The sequence below is a fragment of the Ctenopharyngodon idella genome, chromosome 12 (genome assembly GCF_019924925.1).
Source record: "Ctenopharyngodon idella isolate HZGC_01 chromosome 12, HZGC01, whole genome shotgun sequence".
In the NCBI taxonomy this organism is placed as follows: domain Eukaryota; kingdom Metazoa; phylum Chordata; class Actinopteri; order Cypriniformes; family Xenocyprididae; genus Ctenopharyngodon; species Ctenopharyngodon idella.
In genome coordinates, this window is record NC_067231.1 from 364,488 (window position 1) to 385,175 (window position 20,688).

The following is a 20,688-nucleotide window of genomic DNA, read 5'->3' on the forward strand; positions in this document are numbered from 1 at the left end:
ATAGTGCATCCTGGTGCCATGTGTTCCCCAGGTAAGATACGCACACGCACTCGGCCATCCACGTGATGTGAAAGAAAACGTGATTCATCAGACCAGGTCACCTTCTTCCATTGCTCCGTGGTCCAGCTCAGATGCTCACGTGTCCACTGTTGGCTCTTTTAGGGGTGGACAGGGGTCAGCATGGGCACCCTGACTGGTCTGTGTCTATGCAGCTCCATACGCAACAAACTGATGCACTGTGTATTCTGACACGTAGGGCTTTTTTCTCATTCAAAAAAAAAAAAAAAAAAATGCAAGAAGTAAGCAAAGTCTCCATCTCATCACATTTGTGTGTATGAGAGACTAATGATATATAATAATATCTCATATGTGATCTTACAGTGATGGTGAACATGGTCATAAGTCAGATTAGTGGCAGTATTCCCAGCGCAGCTCCAGGAGAACAGAAGAAGAAGGCGGAATTACACAGTAACAGGGAGAACAAATCAACGCCCTGTGGCTCAATGTACAGCACTATTCTTAATTCCATATTTGTACACTTTTGAATGAATGAAGTGATTTGAAAGGCTCGCTCACAGCACACAACAGCACATCACAATCCTCGATGTTCTTATAGTAATTGCTCTGCCAGCGGTCAGTGCCAGCGCTCAGGGGCCGTGACATGGACCGGCCTGTTGAATGTGTGGCCCGTGTGGAGTAACGTGGACTGTGACCGCAGCGCTGCCGGCCGGAGACACAGACGAGCCCTGATGAATGTTTTGACGGCCCGTGGGAGCTGGAGGAAGGGCTGCTTGTTTTCCGAGCGGAGAATCCAAAACTAAAGATAAGATAACGCCTACTGACTGACCGATTGGCGATCGCACAGCACTGGCTGCACATTACCATTCTGAAGAGATCTGAGTATTAAACCCTCCCACACTTCAAATGCAGATAATCATAAAATACTGCTTTCTGCTGCTAATTAAGACCACATGTTAATTCAAGTTTGCTCAGGGGTTGTTTGCACTACAAAAAAGGATGTTTTTGTCTTGTTTTCCAGCACAAATATCTAAACATTCTTAAAGCATGGAGAAGCAAAATGACTTCAACCACCCCTATTATGCTTTTCTATAAGCTCTGAACTTTGTTTTGGACGTCTCTTACATATATCCAAAGTCAAAAAACACTTTAATTTTCTCATAATATCCACTGCAGCATCAGCTCTTTTCTCTCAGTGTCTGAAACGCTTCGATCAAGGATTCGGTCTCTCTAAACCCCGCCTTTCTGAGAGCTGCTCTGCTCTGATTGGTCAGATGATCTGTTGTGATTGGTCAGAAACCAAACGCTCATTATCATATCTGAATCTCAGCTCTTGATTCACAGTGACACGAACAGTAACGATGGTGTTGGTTTTACCGTATCAATCTCATCGACATGAACAACACGAACCAAACTCTTCCAGTCTCAGACTCAACTACAGTGTTTGAGGGCGGGGCAAAGAGACGCTGTTCAGCCAATGAAGACCAGGGGCGGGCATTATACAAATTAGTTACACATCTATGTAGATTCAGCAGGAAGTGAGACTGAATTGACTCTTTCAATAGTTCAGAATCGATTCTTTCTTTTAGGAAACAATATCTGATCTTTGAAACTTTGCAGAGCTTTTACATTCACAAACATCTTTATTACACACTATTTGAAAAGGAAGATCTGAAAAAGCATAATAAGAGCGCTTTAAGATATTAAGTCTTGTTTTCTGAAAGTTCTATCAAAATGAAGTTTGTATTTTAAACCAGAACAAATATCTGCCAATGAAGTCACATAATTCAAAGGGAAAACAAGATATTTGTTCTTGTTTTAAGCACAAACTCACTTTTTCAGAAAGCAAGACTTAACATCTTGTGTCATTTTGCTCCTCAAGTAAATGCATCTTGATCCAAGTATGTTTTGTACTATACAACCAGACGTAAGAAGAGCCTCATGTCCTGCAGTGTGTGTGTTTGCGCTCTCACAGGAGGAGGGTCTCAGTCTCAGTCGAGCCTCCTCTGCTTTAAGACCCTCCCAGCGGCCGTCGCGTATCAGTTTCTCTCTCATGGAGCAGAGAATCAGTTCTGCACGGGACCAAAGCGCGCGGTCAGGCTGTGTGTGGATGCGTGAGCAGAGCCGATCGTGTGCTGAGAGCGGCTGAATGAACGCTGTTGATGCTTTTACACTGGAAGCACAATGACTCTTCTGGGCTCTGAACATTCCGTTCTGATTCGCAGCAAGTTTAAATCAGGTGAGACTTTTTCAGCTCATTAGGAAGCATTATTTCATTTAACACGGAGTAATAAACAATATGTAGAACTGTCACAAACTTTGAGATCTACTTGATAACTTTACTTGAATATGAAGCCAAATATTCAGGCTTTTACAGCTATTTTTGTAATACACCAAACTTTGTGACTCTTGGTTGTTGCACACACGTTTAGACTTGATACAGGGGTCAAGGGTCATCAGGTATGACCTCTGCCACTTAACCTGCCTCGAACATGACTACACTGCAAAAAAAAGATTTTATTTGAATTTTTGTCTTGTTTTTTAGTACAAATCTAAACATTCTTGAACCATTTACTGGAGACGTAAAATTACTTAAATTTAATTAGTTTGTGCTTAAAACAAGTAAATTATCTGCCAAATGTTTAAGAAAAATCGTCTTGTTTTTTCTTTGAATTAAGTGTAGTTTTCTGACTCCATTGGAAGATTTTTTTTTTTTTTTTCATGTTTTAAGCATAAACTCTCTTAATTTTGATACATTTTTCATTAAAAATAAAGTCATTAAATGTAAACTCGAGTAAATGTGTCTTGATTTAAGAATGTTTAGTTGTTTGTAATGGAAAACATGACAGAAACACTGAGAAAGAACATCATTGTTTTGAAGTATAATCTCCTAAATCAGCTTTTACTTGCTTTACACCTGTTTTGTTTTCTACTGTTGACTCGTACTCTTACTTTCTGTTGCTTTCAAACTCTCTTTTTTTCTGTCTGTTTCTGTACATCTATTTACATCCATGAAAGTTTTTCAGTGGCTCATCAGTGAACAATGCTGCCACCTTTCTGATGAAAACGTTACTGAATAACTTGATGTCAGAATCTGTGAAGATCCTCTTTGCTTCTGTCATCCAACACGAAGATTTAAGGCCCAGCAGTCAGACTGTAGCTCAGCTCTCCTCCGGTTTGGCACGTAATGGCTTTTACCGCTCGGAATTACAGACGAAATTGAGCTCTTCCTTCAGCGAAGGGAAATGAGCCTATGCTCAAGGGAAGTGAAGACGTAACGCTCTGCTCCGCACAGTGGCCTGATGGGAGAAGCTGAACCTTGCTGTGTTGTGAGCAGCACACATTAGTGCTCTGATGTTTGACAGATGTGAGGTTCTGTGTCGGGCCGGTCGACCGATGTCGTGTGTTCGAGTGTGTGATTGAGCTGTTCTGATAGGAATCATTCCCTGTGGACGTGTTCGGCTCGCTGAGGTCGACAGGACATGGGCGGCCTCATGTAGAGATTACATAAGCCATTTGGACAATTTAAAATGTCACATCTGAGGTCAAGTTCTTAAACTGTGTCATTCAGCTTTTAAAGTGGATTACAGAGACGTTTAACATGTTTAAGGTCACGACGGGAATGTTTTTTGTTTTTCGAGAGACGATCAGTGTTTTAAATACGACATGGAACAGCTTAGTTAGAGCTTTTGATCACTTTCTCTATGTAGTGTGCATGTGGTGGTTTCATTCATGCTGTCTTTTCAGGGTGTTTAGTCAAAATGCAGCTGGCAGTTCTAGTAAACGATAGGAAAAACTCTTTTATTATCTTTCCACAGAGTGTTTCTACAGAGATATGTGCCCATGAGTCACTAAAACTGCCATATTTAAATCATCTTTATGTGAAAAATAAAATAAAATATAAATGTAAGGGTACACTCTAAAAAATGCTGGGTTAAAAACAACCAAAGTTGGGTTGAAAATGGACAAACCCAGTGATTGGGTTGTTTTAATCCAGCGGTTGGGTTCATTTTAAGCAAGCAATACAGTCATTTTTAAACAATAGTTGAGTTAAATAAAACTATCCAGCAGGTTGGGCAAACATTTAACCCAACTGCTGGGTTAAAATAACCTAATCACCGGGTTTGTCCATTTTCAACCCAACTTGGGTTGTTTTTAACCCAGCAATTTCAAAGTCAAAGGTATTTAGGTATATATACTTCAGAAGTAAAATTACTTAAGATATTACATTATGTTTTCTGAGAGAATATCAAAATTAAATTAAGTTTATGCTTAATGCAAGAAAAAATTATCATTATAAGAAAATATATCTTGTTGTCCCATTGAATTGTTTATTTTTCTGACCCCATTGGCAGGTTGCTTTTTAAAACTGCAAATTGCATAAAATTCCACCATGTATTGTATGGAAAAAAATGCAAATAATTAATAAATCACACTGTAAAAAAAGGATTTTTCAAAGATTATTAGAGTGCATTTTACAAAAAAATACTATTCAGTCTTTCTACTTCAAAATATCACATTTAATTCAATGTAAAACAGTTTCCCTTGTTTGTGAAATTTACTAGAGATTTCTGTGTGAAAATTGTTTTCAGTTCATTAATGGATTAAATGCCTCGTGTTAGAAAGTTCTATATGATGACTTTGATAAATAGTTTGGCATTGGCACAAAAACAGAACATGACAGACGGTGGGAGTTTAAGAGCTTCTGCTGAATCTGACGCTCTGTGTTTGTGAGCATGGAGAAAACACTCACAGATCCTGACATCCTCACGGCGAAGTTCTTTTTCATTCTTCACTTAGGGCTATAAAGAAGTTTGAAACACCTCTGCAGCGATATACTGTCAGCGAACATCCTGACTCCGCCCACATTTAGATGAATATGTAAATATATGCTGCAGCTTTCCTCTTAATAACAAAATAAACACAATAAAAATGAGAAAACAGCAGTTCAGAAAGCATGTGATCACAGTGATGTTTGCAGCAGCACTGAGATTCAGACTCCAGTCACATTTATTTATACAGCACTTTATACACAAACGAGGGTCAATTCAACACAAAAGATTAACATGACGGCACATGCTAGTGGATGAGTTGAATCAACTCCACAGCAACTACATAAATTTATCCACTAACCATTCAGAAACATCTAAAAGTTCTTCCTGAGTCTCTCCATCAGTGTCGACTCCGGTTTGAACAATGTAAGGCTGAACACCGTTACTGACAATCCTCATTTTGGCTGCGTGAGATTCTCCAGCTTTGTTGTTGTTGAGCGACCGAAGCGCGAGCTGTTAAAGCCCCGCCCTCTTCTGGAAAGGGGGCGGGAGCAGCAGCTCATTTGCATTTAAAGGGACACACACAAAAATGGTGTGTTTTTGCTCACACCCAAATAGGGGCAAATTTAACAAGCTATAATAAATGATCTGTGGGGTATTTTGAGCTGAAACTTCACAGACACATTCTGGGGACACCAGAGACTTATATTACATCTTGTGAAAGGGGCGTTATAGGTCTCCTTTAAAGCGGAAGCTTTACAGTATTAAACAGAAAAACATAGAAGCTTCAGTTTCTACTATAAAACGGCTCTCCAGTGTGTTCATGTTTTTGCTCGCGTCTGAACAGAAGAAACCGAAGATTCACACCTCAAAGAAGGCGGAGCCTCAGAGCCACACCCACCTATTTGAAGGTGTTTCACTTTGACAAGCTGTTTTGAACTCCAGAACTCCCTTCGTTTGTGTTGGATATGACGTCACACCAGTTCAGGCCTTTAGTCCTCTGGTGGAAATCAGTGAGTTCTCCCAGCATACCGTGCAATCCTTTCTCCCGCCTGGCAGCTGCAGTCACAGGGAATGAACGTCATGTCCTTCACTAACTCTCAGAGCTGAAATTTGACAATCAAACAGGTTTTCCTCGTGCCATTTCGTTTTGTTGTATATAAAGTGCCACCGTGAACAAACTCCCCACCAGCGAGCCTCAGACTCTCAGTATGAGTGCATGTGTCACGGCTGCCTGTGTCGTGTCAAGATTACAGCCCTGCTATTTACAGTTAACAGAGCGTCTGTCATGCAGTCCCTCTGATACAGCTCATGACATTTCTGTTTAATAGAGTTACGCCACCGTATTAAGACGTTTTTACAAACAAGGACAGTGTATACACTGTATTAGAGAAATATGTTCTAAAAACGTTTAGCCAACATTCCCATTAAGTTATGAAAACTTTATTTCTGAGTGATCTCTTGCTCAAAACATCCATTTTTGTCTTGGTTATGTGAACATTAAGGGAACATTCCATTTTATCATTCTTCAAACATTATGGGAGCGTTACTTTTGAATGTTCTCTGAATGAAAAGTAGAAAAATTTAAAAAACGTTAGACGAACATGTTTCATGAACGATGTATAAATAATGTTTTTGTGGTGATGTTTTATTAAAGACCAGATAACTTTGAACCAACGTTCTATTAACGTTACTGGAAGAACGTTTTGAGAGAACCTTGCCAGAATGTTCCCTGTTGCTGGGTTTGTACTAGTGGGGATATTCTAACATAGCATGTGTATTGTGCAATTGCATAATTAATACGTAATTGCCCTCATTTGGACAAATTATACAGGGTACAAGTTGTTTTTGCAGGTATGTGCCTTGAAGACAAGTGCTGCAGCTATTTTTATGCTCTTGAGTCACTCATCTGGTTTTGATTGTTGAAGGTTATGTGATCCAGTTTGTCTGCAAAAGCTGTGATAATTCTTATTGAGGGCAATCACTGAGGGCAATCATGGGGTCTGCTGCTCTCTTTTGCCCTGGTAAAATGTTTTATGTTGCCAGAAGGCATTTTTCCACGTTCAGCTCTTATGAACTCACCTGTTTCTGGAGATCATAAGCGCGAACGTTAGAATCCAGTGACTGTTCTTATGGCAAAAGAACAGCGCTGCAGCATTAAAAGTTTGATCTAGATTGGTCCAGATTGAGTTTCGTTCCGTCTGCCAAAAACAGACTGGCAATGATCGTCTCAGTTCATATCAACGATCATGCGAGAGAGCTGCCAGTATTGTTTGTGCGTGAGAGGTTGTGTCGGTGTGCCAGAGCTCGACATCATTAGATTTCTCTTGTTTGTCCACGTACTTGCAGTCCATGACAGTTGCTGGCACCGGACACAGAAGTACAGGTTGTGTGACCTAAACAAAAGCAGATGTACGCAGATAGCTGTTGCATGATCTCAGAGGTACGAACGAACACACGACCATCCGTCAGTCGGGTTGCTTGTGTGTCGACGGCACAATTTTGCAGCTGGTTGATTGATTGCGATGATAAATGGAAGAACGAATGGATGAAGGAATGAACATTGACATGCCCACAACCGAAGCTTATGTTTCGGGAATGTATTTAAGCAATATCACACGAGCAAGAATGATATTTTTCTGAGTATCAACACAGCTGTGATTGCGAGTGTGATATTGCAGTTCAGTAAACAAAGAGTAACTTACATTTTTAGACACAATATTGCCATTCACTTTGTCTATTTTTGCTCCGCCAATGCAAATAGTTCCAAATGAGGCGAAAACAGAATCAACGTGTTTCCTAGAAAAACATACTAAACCAGTGTTTTGAACGAATTTCTTGAGTGAATGATTCAATGGCTCACTCATAACAACAATTACTTGTTTACTTCCTGACTGAATCCATGTTTTGATTGAATCATTTGAATGACTCACTCTTGTTCTGTTCCTGAATCAAAATGAATGATTCAGTGACTTACTCATAAAGACAACTGTTTCATTCCTGAATGGGTCAGTGTTTTGAAGTAAGTGGTTGAGTAAAAGATTCAATGACTAATTTATAAGACAATAGGTGCGTTCGACTTGAGCTGCACAGACCGATTGGTGTATGACATCAAAGTACTGCGAGAGCGATTAGATAGCAGATGGTTACGCATGCTTTTGAATTGTTCTCGTGGTACTGTGATGTCATACACCGATCGGTCTGCGCAGCTCTGCTTCAAGTCAAACACACCAAATTACTTGTTTCCTTTCTGAATGATTCAGAGTTTTGAACGAATCAGTTGAGTGGATGATTCACTGACTCATTCATAAAGACAATTGCTCATTACATTCCTGAATTTATTCTTGTTTTAACAAATCGGTTGAGTGAATGATTCAATGACTCATTTATAAAGACAATTACTCAATTAATTCCTGAATTTATTCTTGTTTTAACAAATCGGTTGAGTGAATGATTCAATGACTCATTTATAAAGACAATTACTCAATTAATTCCTGAATTAATCAGTGTTTTAAATGAATCAGTTGAGTGGATGATTCAATGACTCATTTATAAAGACAATTACTCGTTTCGTTCCTGAATTGATCAGTGTTTTTAATTTAATTGGTTGGGTAAATGATTCAATGACTCATTTATTAAGACAATTACCTGTTTTATTCCTGAATGAATCAGTGTTTTGAACGAATTTGGTTGAGTGAATGATTCAATGACTCATTTATAAAGACAATTACTTGTTTCATTCCTGAATTAATCAGTGTTTTGAACAAATTGGTTTGGTGAATGATTAAATGATTCAATGACTCATTTATTAAGACAATTACTCATTTTATTCCTGAATGAATCGGTTGAGTGAATCATTCAATGACTTGTTTATGAAGACAATTACATGTTTCATCCTGAATGATTCAATGTTTTAAATGAATCAGTTTAATGAATGCTTCAATTGAAGGACGGTCACTTGTCGTCACCAACTGGCATAACGGTGTAACAATGTAACAGATAAGCAGAGTGTCTAACTAAACACCAGGACTGGAACTAACTGTTGTAAAATGTTATTTATAGAGAAGCGAAGCCATTTTTATGTATTCTTTATCAGTCCTGCACACTATATGTTATGCGCAGACGTTTAAACACAGACGCTCATGCAGTGACGAGTTGTCGTGATGAGAGACACACCACCCAAAACAAAGACAAAAATGAAGCAACAGAGCCACAAATATTTCTTAAAACAGGATGTAGTGCTCTGATAAACACAGCTCCTGGCTTTAAACAAATCTTCCCTTCAGTGTGTGGTCCTCATGAAGCCTGGGAGGGATGTGCTCATAAACGTGAGAGGTGGGCTGTTAATCCATGCTGGTGTGTGTGTGTGTGTGTGTGTGTGTGTGTGTGTGTGCAGCATCTGCCCGTCCATACAGGATGATGTGTTCCTTCTCCGGACGCAGATTTATGTCTGATTTGTGCAGCTTCACTCATGATGAGTCATTATCTGTTTCCTCCTCCACCCACAGTCCTGCAGTTGAGACTCCAGCAGAGGAGGACACGCGAGCAGCTCGCTGACCAGGGCATCATGCCTCGTGAGTAACACCTTCACACTTCTGCCCCTCCACAGAGACTGAGACTAAATGCAAAGGGCATTATTGGTATTTGACAAATAAGCGAAGCGTTTCCATGGCAGCGAGCGTCAGGTGACCTGAAGAGCTGCTCTGGCTCCACAGTTACACACTCAACACCTGCTAACATTTACACACAAGAGCCACTCTCACACTCGCTGCAGTCGGCCAGCTCTCCACAGGTGATAAGAAAGATCATAAACAGATGATCAGGCACAACAGCATTGCTTTATACCTGAAAATGAGATCATGGACATTGTTCCACTTCCATTTCAAGGGCTTATCATGTACATCATGTTAAAAACTGCAACATATGTGTCACGTTATATATATATATATATATATATATATATATATATATATATATATAGTAGGAAGTATTTGTTACAAATACTATGAATTATTAAAGTATAAATATCATTGTGTTTTTGGGGGAATCGCACATCATGAGATTTCACAGCCTTGTCATAAAAAGGTGAAATTATTTGATACTTTAAGAGACTCATTGACTTCGACACACAGTCATCTCTATGACATCATTTCCTGTTTTAGATTTTCTCTGCATATTTCAGCATGTTGGTTTGACCACATGACTTTTGTGTTTTGTGATTTTTTTTTCATAAGTAGATCATGGCAAACTACTTAATAAGGTTCACGTTTAAGTGGGATTTTTTCTTCATTTAGGATTTAATGATTCCAAAATATAGAAATTAATTTAATTCAGGCGTCATAGACAAGGGACTTTCAGGTCATTGTATTTATTAATTGCATTTGTTTTTTTGTTGTTTTTTATGTATTTTTGAGTAAATTAGTGGGACCATGATTATAGTTAAATAAAACAGGGAAAAAATCATTTTTGTTACTTTAAATAAAATAAATGTTAACTAAAACTAATTAATAAAAAAGATAAAACATTTTTTTTTCTTACTTTATTAAATGTGTTAAATTTATTTTTCTAGTTGCCAAGGCAACATTTCTCATTTTAATTTAGTTTAAATTGATGTACTAAATTAACTAAAGCTAAAACTTAATAAAAAATTATAAAAAAAAAAAAAAAATATATATATATATATATATTTAAAAAAAAAATGTCAAAAACACTAAATTACTAAAACTTTAACTGAAATTAAATTGAAAATATAAAAAATAATTCAAAATATTAATAAAAACTATAATAGTATCTCAAATGATACTAAAATAACACTGGATCAGACAAAAAAGAGAGACATCACTGACCCGTATATTTACAGCAGTGTAAGATCGTTCATAACTAAACACCAAAAGATATTAAAGAAAACAGTCATGTCAAGTCACTTTTATTTTTATAGCGCCTTTATACAATAGAAATTGATTCAAAGCAGCTTCACAGTATTATTAGAGTTTGGATTTTCCTTCAGATAAAATATATCAAGTCTTATTGGTGTATGTAAGATCTAGCTTGAGGTTTAATAAATACAGCAGTATTTGGTGTAAATACAGTATATTTCCTGTGTGTCCATGTGTTTTAAACTCACTCCGGGTTCTGAGGAGAATCAGCTGCAGCTCGACCCTGTCGATTTCAGCAAGTCTGCTGGAGATAAAATCCCTCCAGAGCTGTGATTGGTCAGTCTGCCGGCCTTAAAAAAGACATTTCAATGGCTGTTTATCTTTATATGGCAGACAGCAGGTCAGCAAAGTCAGATAAACAGGTTTTTTTAAGCATTTAAATAGGTGCTACGTGCTGTAGTCTGAATACATGTGGGAAAGGGTTAGCTGTATTACAGCAGACAAAATGTTTAGAAAATGCATGTTTTACTGCGCGTGCCTGTCAAGGTTTTTTCCCTGTGACTTAAGACAATTGTTCTTGTGTTTGTTTTATTTCTGCATGGTGAAATCTGGTCCATCCCTCTGATCTAATCCGAGCGCTAGCACACTATATCTCTCATAAATCATAAACACCTTACATTTCAGAGCACTGTGTGTGAAGGCTGGAATTATGCAATTGGTGGCATTCCTCCGTGGAGGTGATATTTCAATCTTTCCTGTGGTTTGAAAGGATGGACCGCACATATGCTTTGTGTATACATCTCCCTGAGCACATCTGCTCTTCATTAGACACTTGAAAGCAGCGGTCGGCTCTCTGTGTCTGAGGAGACGCTCACATGGACATTCAGAGCTTCATGGACTCTAACGGGGATATTCTTACTGTTCTTCTTGGTTTGTTTTCACGTCTGTAGTAATGGAATTATATTGCTGGGCAACTATTAAAGGAAGACAACAGACACCAGGATCATTTTAAACAAAAACATATTTTAAAATGATTAAACAAATAAAGGAAATATGCATTAATATATACTGTATATATATATATATATAATGTTTAATCACTAATCATTATAAGCTTGTTTCCTCATAGGGAACAAAAAAAAAATGTCCCCACAAGGTCAAAATTTACTGGTATTACTAAACTTTTGGTCCACATAATGTAGGGAATACCAGGATGGCTCACACACACACACACACACACACACACACACACACACACACACACACACACAGGTTTGTTTTTGTGAATTGTGGGGACATTCCATAGGCGTAATGGTTTTTATACTGTACAAACCGTATTTTCTCTCCCCCTACACTACCCCTAACCCTTCCCATCACAGGAAACTGTGCACATTTTTACTTTCTCACAAAAACTCATTCTGTGATTTATAAGCCTTTTGAAACATGGGAACATGGAGTAATGTCCTCATAAGTCACCCTCTCCTTATAATACCTATATCATACCCATGTCATAATACAAATTTGTGTCCTGATATGTCACAAAAACACGCGCGCACACACGCACGCGCACACACACACACACACACACACACACACACACACACACACACACACACACTGAACTCACATTGACCTGCTCCTGTTATCTGCAGTTGTTCATGAGTATCAGAGCCGCTCTTACACACAGAATGTGAGCGAATGTTGCTAATGTTTCCTCCTCAGTTAATGACAGCTCATATTTGTCTAGTTAAAGGGTTAGTTCACCCAAAAATTTAATTTCTGTCATTAATTACTCACCCTCATGTCGTTCCACACCCGTAAGACCTTCGTTCATCTTCAGAACGCAAATTAAGATTTTTGATGAAATCAGAGAGGTTTATGACTCGTCCATAGACAGCAATATAATCAACACTTTCAAGGTCCAGAAAGGTACTAAAGACATCGTTAAAACAGTCATGTGACTGCAGTGGATCAACCTTAATGTTATGAAGAGACGAGAATACATTTTGTGTGCAAAAACAAAACAAAAATAACCAATTTATTCAGAATCTCTTCTCTTCTCTGTCATTATCTTACGCAGGTGACGCAGTAACACAGTGAAGCTTCCATGTTTACGTCCTAATGCCGGCTCAGTATTGGCCAAAGCTGATCACGTGATCAGCACGACGCATGCGTGTGATGCTGACGCAGGAGCCGGCCAATAATTAGTTCTGACGTAGAACCTGGAAGCGCTGGACGTAAACAATGTATGAGAATGACACAGAAGAGAAGAGATTGTTGAATAAAGTGGTTATTTTTGTTTTGTTTTTGCACACAAAAAGTATTCTCGTCTCTTCATAACATTAAGGTTGAACCACTGCAGTCACATGACTGTTTTAACAATGTCTTTAGTACCTTTCTGGACCTTGAAAGTGTTGATTATATTGCTGTCTATGGACGAGTCATAAACCTCTCAGATTTCATCAAAAATCTTAATTTGCGTTCCGAAGATTAACGAAGGTCTTACGGGTGTGGAACGACATGAGGGTGAGGAATTAATGACAGAAATTTCATTTTTGCAGTCTGCAGTCAGATCCTCCTGAGACCCAAACATTTAACAAATATATTCTAAGAACATTTTGCTAACATTCCCATTAACTTTGTTCTCTGAATGTTCTGAAACAAGTAGTCACGTTAAACGAACATGAACCATGTATAAATAATGTTTTCGTGCTGACACTTTGAGAACGTTATTAAAGACCAGATAACTTTGAACAAATGTTCTGTTAACGTTTGCTCATAACTCTGAGAGAAATCTCAATCATCTCTGTAGGGAACGAGCTCCACGCTGAGGTTTAATGCTCATGGTTTTGAGGAATAAGTGCCTCTCGTCTGTTTCTCTGCAGTGTTTGATTCAGGACTATAATTTAGCTTTAGGAGAGAAACATGCAGCCAAATCAGACACTGCCAGAAATTATTTATGTAAGATTCTCTGACAGTGTGTTCACGGACGGCTTTACAGATAAAAGTCGATCATATTCACTCAGTTCTTTCTCATTTGTTTTTCCAGCCTTGAAGAGTCCGGCTGCGTTCCACGAACAGAGGAAAAGTCTGGAGCGATCCAAGGTTAGAAGAATAAGCAACGTTATCTCCGAGAATCCTTCTCAAACACGGTCACGCGCCGGCAGCCGTTTAGTTTGAGAAATGATTAAAAGCGGGATAATTTTCTGACATCAGTACTAGTTAATTAATTGTCTTGTCCATCCATACACTGTTCAATAGTGTGGGGTTGGTAAGATTTTTACTGTTTTTGAAAGAAGTCTCTTATTTTCACCAAGGCTGCATTTATTTGATCAAAAATATAGTAAAAATAGTGAAATATTATTACAATTTGAAATGAATTATTAATAATAATATAATTTAATATATATGTGTGTGTGTGTGTGTATATATATATAATTATTTTTCAGGATTATTTCATGAATAGAAAGTTCAAAAGAACAGCATTTATTATCTTCTGTAACATTATAAATTTAGTCACTTTTGATCTATTTAATGCATCCCTGAATAAAAGCATGATATAAAATAAATAAATATGAAATAAAATCATTGTTTTCACAAAATCTGAAGCAGCTCAACTGTTTTCAACATTGATCTTCAAATCATCATATCAGAATGATTTCTGAAGGATCATGTGACACTAAAGACTGGAGTAATGATGCTGAAAATTCAGCTTTGATCACAGGAATAAATTACACTTTACTATATATTCACATAGAAAACAGCTGTTTTACATTGTAATTATATTTTACTGTTTTTAATGTATTTTTGATCAAATAAATGCAGCTTTGGTGAGCAGAAGAGACTTCTTTAAAAAAACATTTTTAAAAAAATTTCTGACCCAAACTTCTGGTGTATAAAGCATCTCTAAAAAGACAGTGTCATTATTCAGATCAGTTAAGTTCGATTGCTGTGTCAGTGCTGCAGAATTCATCAATTTTGAATGAAATTTGATTTTAGCTGTAAGCAGCTTTACAGACGTATTGTGAAAGTGTGAACTCAATATTATATTTAATGTTTCATAAAATGTGATGTTGCAGACTGGAGATTACTTAAAACACAAAATCAGAAGTAGACCAGAGAAATCCGAGCTCGTCAACATGCATATTCTGCAAGGTAAGAGCTTAAGAAAAATAACATCATAAAATATATGCGCATAATGATTAATCTAGATGTCTATGTGTAATATGAATATTGTTGGCTCTTTGACAAATTGCTTCTTCTTTTGTAAGTCATTTTGGATAAAAGCAATTGCTAAATGCATAAATGTAAATAACAATTGATGTGAATTGATCATGTTCTCAGCAAATGCATGTTTTCTGACTGGAGCGTTTGTCACTTCAAACTCGCTTCACGCTGACGCACACTCACTGTTTAATCTGGAGTGACTCTGGTTCTGTTTGAGTGAAGATCTTTGTGTTCATCACACAGAGCCGGCCGGCGAAGGCCTCGCACAAGACTCGCAGAACAAACTCAAGCGGGCCCGGCTCGCCGACGACCTGAACGAGAAGATCGCTCTCAGACCCGGCCCGCTGGAGCTGGTGGAGAAGAACATCATTCCTGTCCATTCCACGGTTAAAGAAGCGGCGATGAAAGGTATTATTAGAGTTATTTCATGGTCTTCACAAACTGCCACGACAGTTATAAGATGCTTCACTAACTAAAACCAAACCTTCCCAGCTAACAGGGAATGTTCTCAGAAGTTATGAAGAAACGTTCTTCCGGTAACATTAATAGAACGTTCGCTTAAAGTCATCTGGTCTTTAATAATGTTCTCAAAACATCAGCACAAATATGATTTATACATCATTAATGGAACATGTGAATCATTTCAGTTGGACATTGGTCTAATGTTTTTTAAACGTTACAAATTATTTTTTTTAAAATAGTTCTGAGCTGGGTTATACAGGAGATAACTAAAACCATAAAAAATACAAATAAAAATAAAATAAAAAATTCATTACTTGAGATAAAATGAACATTAACTGAACTAAAAAAAATCATAATATATAAATATTTTTTTTCATAACTTTTATTTTAGCTAGTTGCCAAGTTTTCTTAATTTCATGTAGTTTTATGTACTAAAATAACAACTGAAACTGAAATAAAAAATTATAAAAACTATATAGACATGTTTTAAAATAAATAATCATAGACAAAAACTTTTAACTAAAATTAAAATGAAAACTGGAAATATATTAAAAAAAACGAATTCAAAATATTAATGAAAAGAGTTATAATGAATATAATCACAAAATACTTGAAAATGATAAAATGGAGAAATCACATCAACGTTCCCATAACCACAAAAAAGAAAAAAATGCTTTTAAAAGTAAACATTTTGAACGTTCAGAAGTATTTCATAACTTAATGCGAACGTTAGCAAAACATTTTTAGGATATATTTTTGTCAGCTGGGTTAGAATTAAAATGTTTCTTTTTCTGCATTACAATCAGATGAGAGAAAATATGTATTGCGTCTTCTTTGCATGAGCGTCCCTGCGATCCCAGATTCCTCAGAATCCTCCCAACAAACACAGCTTGATTTAGGAGGCCATCGGCTCCTCGCAATGTGTTTACTATGCGGTCGGACCGCCGTACGTTTTCCTCTCAGATCCCCCAAAGCCAATGTTTTGGTACATGCTGAAAGTAAACATTTGCCTGTTTCCCCCGGAGCTGTCGGTAAATGCATTGCATAAGGCAGGCATGAGTCTGGGGGCGACGGTTTATATTACCTCTGCTGGAAGACGAGCGTGTTTTATTGAGACAAACAGCAGCTGTATTTAGATCCACCCTTTTCACTGGAGATCAAATGAACGTCCCCCCGTTTCTCTGTTTTGACTCGGCATGATTTATGCGGCTCCATCCAGCCACCTACAAAGGTGTTTGAGCAGACGGAGCCGCTCCTCCAGAGACGCCTGCGTCAGACCCGTGTCACTTCAGATTAACATGGGCTTTAGTTGATGATTGTATATATGTGTGTTGAAGATGAACAAAAACTCTTTTGGGACCTGCTGTTGTCAGAGCAGCTTTGAATACAGTCTCTGTTCAAATGTGCATTAAATGTTGCAGCACATGCTCTGATACACTGATGCGTCCATAGATGTGTTTCCATCCAAAGTTGTGAATTTAACTTGTGCGCATAATTGGAAAATTGCATAAAGCATTCGGGAATAAAGCAGTGTTTCCATCCCATGTGTTCAAAAGAACAAAATCATCACTTCCTGGAAATTGGTGCAAAATATCAGTAATAAAAATGTAAGTTGGTTCAATCGGGCTCTTTCGACGAAACACAATAAACGCTGTCATGTGATCTTGCGTTCGGATGCTGGTGTTTGGGAACATAATCGTGTGAGACGCTTCTGGAGGAATTAAACCAAATCATTCTGATGACAGACTTTGACTGTTTCAGAACCACCAAACCAACATTTGAGATGCTGCGATGTGATTGGTCCACTGGTTAGTCCAGTTATCCAATCACAGCCTCTGCCGAGTGTTTTGTTGCACATCGAGGGATTTATTCAGTAAATGTATTTCCATCGTAGTTTATGTGCATGTCTTCTTATCGGATAAAGAAATGATCTGCCTCAACTGAGCGCATACGTTTTTTATGTGCATTTTTAGAATTTATGCACATCTTGGCGTTTCTATCCAGTGTTTTAATGCAATATCTCAAAATATGCATAAAAATAGGTGGATGGAAACACAGCTAATGATCTCATGACACTTTCCACTAATTAGGTAGTAGTAAAGCAGTGTTTATTACTTTTTTAAACAATTACAAATCACATGTTTTTGTTTTGCAAACTCCATCAAGTATTATCTAAAATGAAATAAACATTGCATAAATGTGGATTTTGGCTTGTCCTTATTCTGAGGTCACGTCTACAGCATGCAAATCTAAATCATGTCATTTTTACATAACCTAATAGTCAGAATCCACATTAGAAAGAACGGCCTCTGCTATTTGATTTGCATGCTAAACTATTTTGCATAGGACAACAAACACAGTGACAGTCGAATTCAGAAAGTTATTTCTCGGGAACAGTATTCAAGTATCAAAAAGTTGATCAGTATTTCTGTGTGGATCAGTCCAAAGATTATATGAGCCTATTTGGGATAAAATTCGACAACATTTGTATGAGGAGTAGTGAAAAAACTCTTTTTCATTTACTTCAATATGGCGGGCAAACAAAATGATGGAAAATGAGAAATCGTCAGAATCAGCATAAACCAAGGAACATAATGACAGAAAACTAATTTTGGACAGTGTTTTCAAACGCTGTAAGTGTTTTTGCAAATCTCTGGAACACTAGTTGGCGCTGTGTTCAAACTTCTCAGGTACCTTCAGGACATGCTGTCAATGAACCCTACCAAATTTTGTGTCGATATGTAGAATCGTTTAAAAGATATTGCAATTTATGACAAATTTCAAAATGGCAGACGGTTCGTACGATCCTGGAAAAATCGGTATCCACAGATTCAGCTTGACACAAGGAATCCATAGACACCAATGATTTTCTGAGAAATTCTTCAGAAGTTATGAGCAAAATACCAATTTTTCAGATCTCATGACCTGTAGATGGCGCTGTTATCACATTTGTCATGGACCCTCAGATGATGACGCAGCCTACCAAGTTTTGTTTCGATGGATTATAGTTTGGCAGAGATACAGCCTTTGAACCAATTTTGGGTCAACATAGTTAAGTTTCCGATATCATAACTTTTAAACAAAAAAAATCTTAGTAGCAAAAAAACGGAATACATTTTTTTCAAAATGGCCACTACTGTAATGGGCGGAGTCTAAATGTAAGAGGTTGAGTGTGATCGGCACGAAGAGAGGAATCAGCTGTACTGAGTTTCATTTTTTCCACAACAAACGGTTTAAAAGTTATAAACATATGTGAACTGGTGGTGGCGCTATAGAGTTGGTCCTAGAGACCCCAAAGTTGCTCAGATTACTATTTATTACCATCACTACAAGTGTGCCAAATTTCATCATTTCCCTACTTACGCTTTATAGGGCGGCCATAGACTCCCAGTGCGGAAAAATAATAATAATAATAATAGTTAGTAAACAAACAATTCCAACTCCTTCAGTGCTCGGCTCCTAATTACTACTACTAGTACTAGTACTATTGTATTTATGTCCCAAATTCTGAGAATAGTGTTGGGAAAAATGACAGACCTCATATAAAATAAATAAAGAGTAAAACAGATAATAAATCCATATATAATATTTGTTAATGTTTTGAGGTTGACATTGAACATTTTATTGGAAAGTCAGCACCTCGTTTCACTGAGCTTTTGTTGAAAATAAAACAAATATGAAGCATTTTGGGTCCTAATTTTGTTGCGTATTTGTGCAATCTGACTCTTTTTCTCGTCGCCTCTCCTCTGTGTCTATAAATAAAATAAAAATGGCATTGCACAGATGGGCATTTTCTTTACAAACACTGACTCAGATGATCTAAGATAGAGTAAGTGGACGGTCAGCTGCTCGCTGGGCCTCGTCACAACGCCACAGTCCGTCCAACATCAACAAGTGGAGGAAATAACTCTCACACACTCCTGAGTGTGACAGTGTGTGTGCCCAGCAGAGAACCTGATTGAAAGCAGTCCCTGCACTGCTGCTGGCAGCTCACATGCTCAGATACACACAAACACACACACACACCTGTCCACATCAGCTCTGGCACAAGTGTGCGACTACGTGCAAATGACGAGCGTTCGTCGGCACATGCAGCAGACGCAAACAGACTTTTACTCAAATATTTACACAGACTTCAGAACCTCGTGATTCTTTCAAACACTGCTGGCGTTAAGATGTCAATCCGTCTCGCTTCACGTTGGCTGAAGCCGAATGTGTCCGTCTTATCTTTGCTCTGTTTGTCTTCTTGGATTGATTCGTGTCTCTGTGAGCTTATCTCCATGCGTTTGAGTCCTGTATCTCACCGCACTCCTGCGTCCCTCTCTTATCTCCCCAGTGAACCATGGGAAGCTCCCGAGGCAGGAGGACTCGTATGCGTTCGAGGAGGACAGCGGCAGCGAGAGTCTGTCTCCGGATCGCAGTGAAGAGTCGCTCACAGAGAACAAGAGCAGCGGCTCGACCTCTCCGACCCTCACCGGCACTGATCACGTGAGTCGCTGCTGCTCGACAACCACCGCAAACCAACGAGCTGTGATGCTTATCATCATATCACATGTAGTCTGATTCATTAAATGTAAAGTTCCAGGACTCAATGCACAGATGTGTGACTCCTGCAGGTTTAGGTCAGTCTGCCCCCTGTGGCGGCTCAGGGAACTGCAGTGCTCTGCTCAGGCTCTGAGGCGTCGTCTGACAGCTCTTTGACTCTTGGCCCGGCTCAGCTCAGCGTGTTTCTGACGCAGTCAGGAGTGTATTGTGCTGTACAGCATTGCTGCAGGCATGAGAATGATTGCCCATTCTCTGGCAACAGGCATAATAAACCATTGGCTGTAGCTGTCAGGAGGCCTGGCATCAGATCTTCATGACCTGAGATCACGTGGAGTGAAAGCGTGTGCAGAATATTTAGTTTAGCTTGTGGCTTGTGAAAGCTGTAAATTATGTACGTGTTTAATAATAATCGCCGCATGTGTGGCACTTTTTAAATGCAAAGTACTTGGGAAATATATAAATCTTATAAACAATGTCACCTGCGTACCAACTTATGGAAACTCAAAGGTTTGGCCTTTGCAGAAATGTTTAACAGAAGAAATTATTCATGTGTAATTCTAATTCTGTTCATTTAACCCTATAAAGCCTGCTGTATCATATTTGATACAGTCTCTATATCTACTTCAGTCGTCTGATTGATAGTTTAGACATTTTTATCAAGTAAAAATTGTCCTTCATCTCGTGCTTCACGTGTCTTTCTGCTGTGAAATCTGCACTGATTTTTATCAAGTAAACGTAAGAATAACTATATTATATGATAGTAATATTTCAACTGGACTGAAGCAGCT

The 20,688-nt window shown here is 38.1% G+C and overlaps 1 protein-coding gene across 15 annotated transcripts in view; it reads left to right on the top strand.

Moving 5' to 3' along the window:
• The window catches only part of myocd (myocardin), a 134,763-nt gene that overhangs the window by 102,183 nt on the left and 11,892 nt on the right, over nucleotides 1-20,688 (top strand). For 13 of the 15 annotated variants that reach the window (XM_051913916.1, XM_051913921.1, XM_051913915.1 and 10 more), the window contains 5 exons: nucleotides 9,299-9,364; nucleotides 13,716-13,771; nucleotides 14,746-14,821; nucleotides 15,137-15,301; nucleotides 19,692-19,843. In XM_051913916.1, the coding sequence (XP_051769876.1) occupies nucleotides 9,299-9,364; nucleotides 13,716-13,771; nucleotides 14,746-14,821; nucleotides 15,137-15,301; nucleotides 19,692-19,843 (515 nt within the window). Of the gene's footprint in view, nucleotides 1-2,005; nucleotides 2,258-9,298; nucleotides 9,365-13,715; nucleotides 13,772-14,745; nucleotides 14,822-15,136; nucleotides 15,302-19,691; nucleotides 19,844-20,688 lie in introns of those variants that run through there. The other 2 variants (XM_051913930.1, XM_051913922.1) reach the window with 2 other exon arrangements.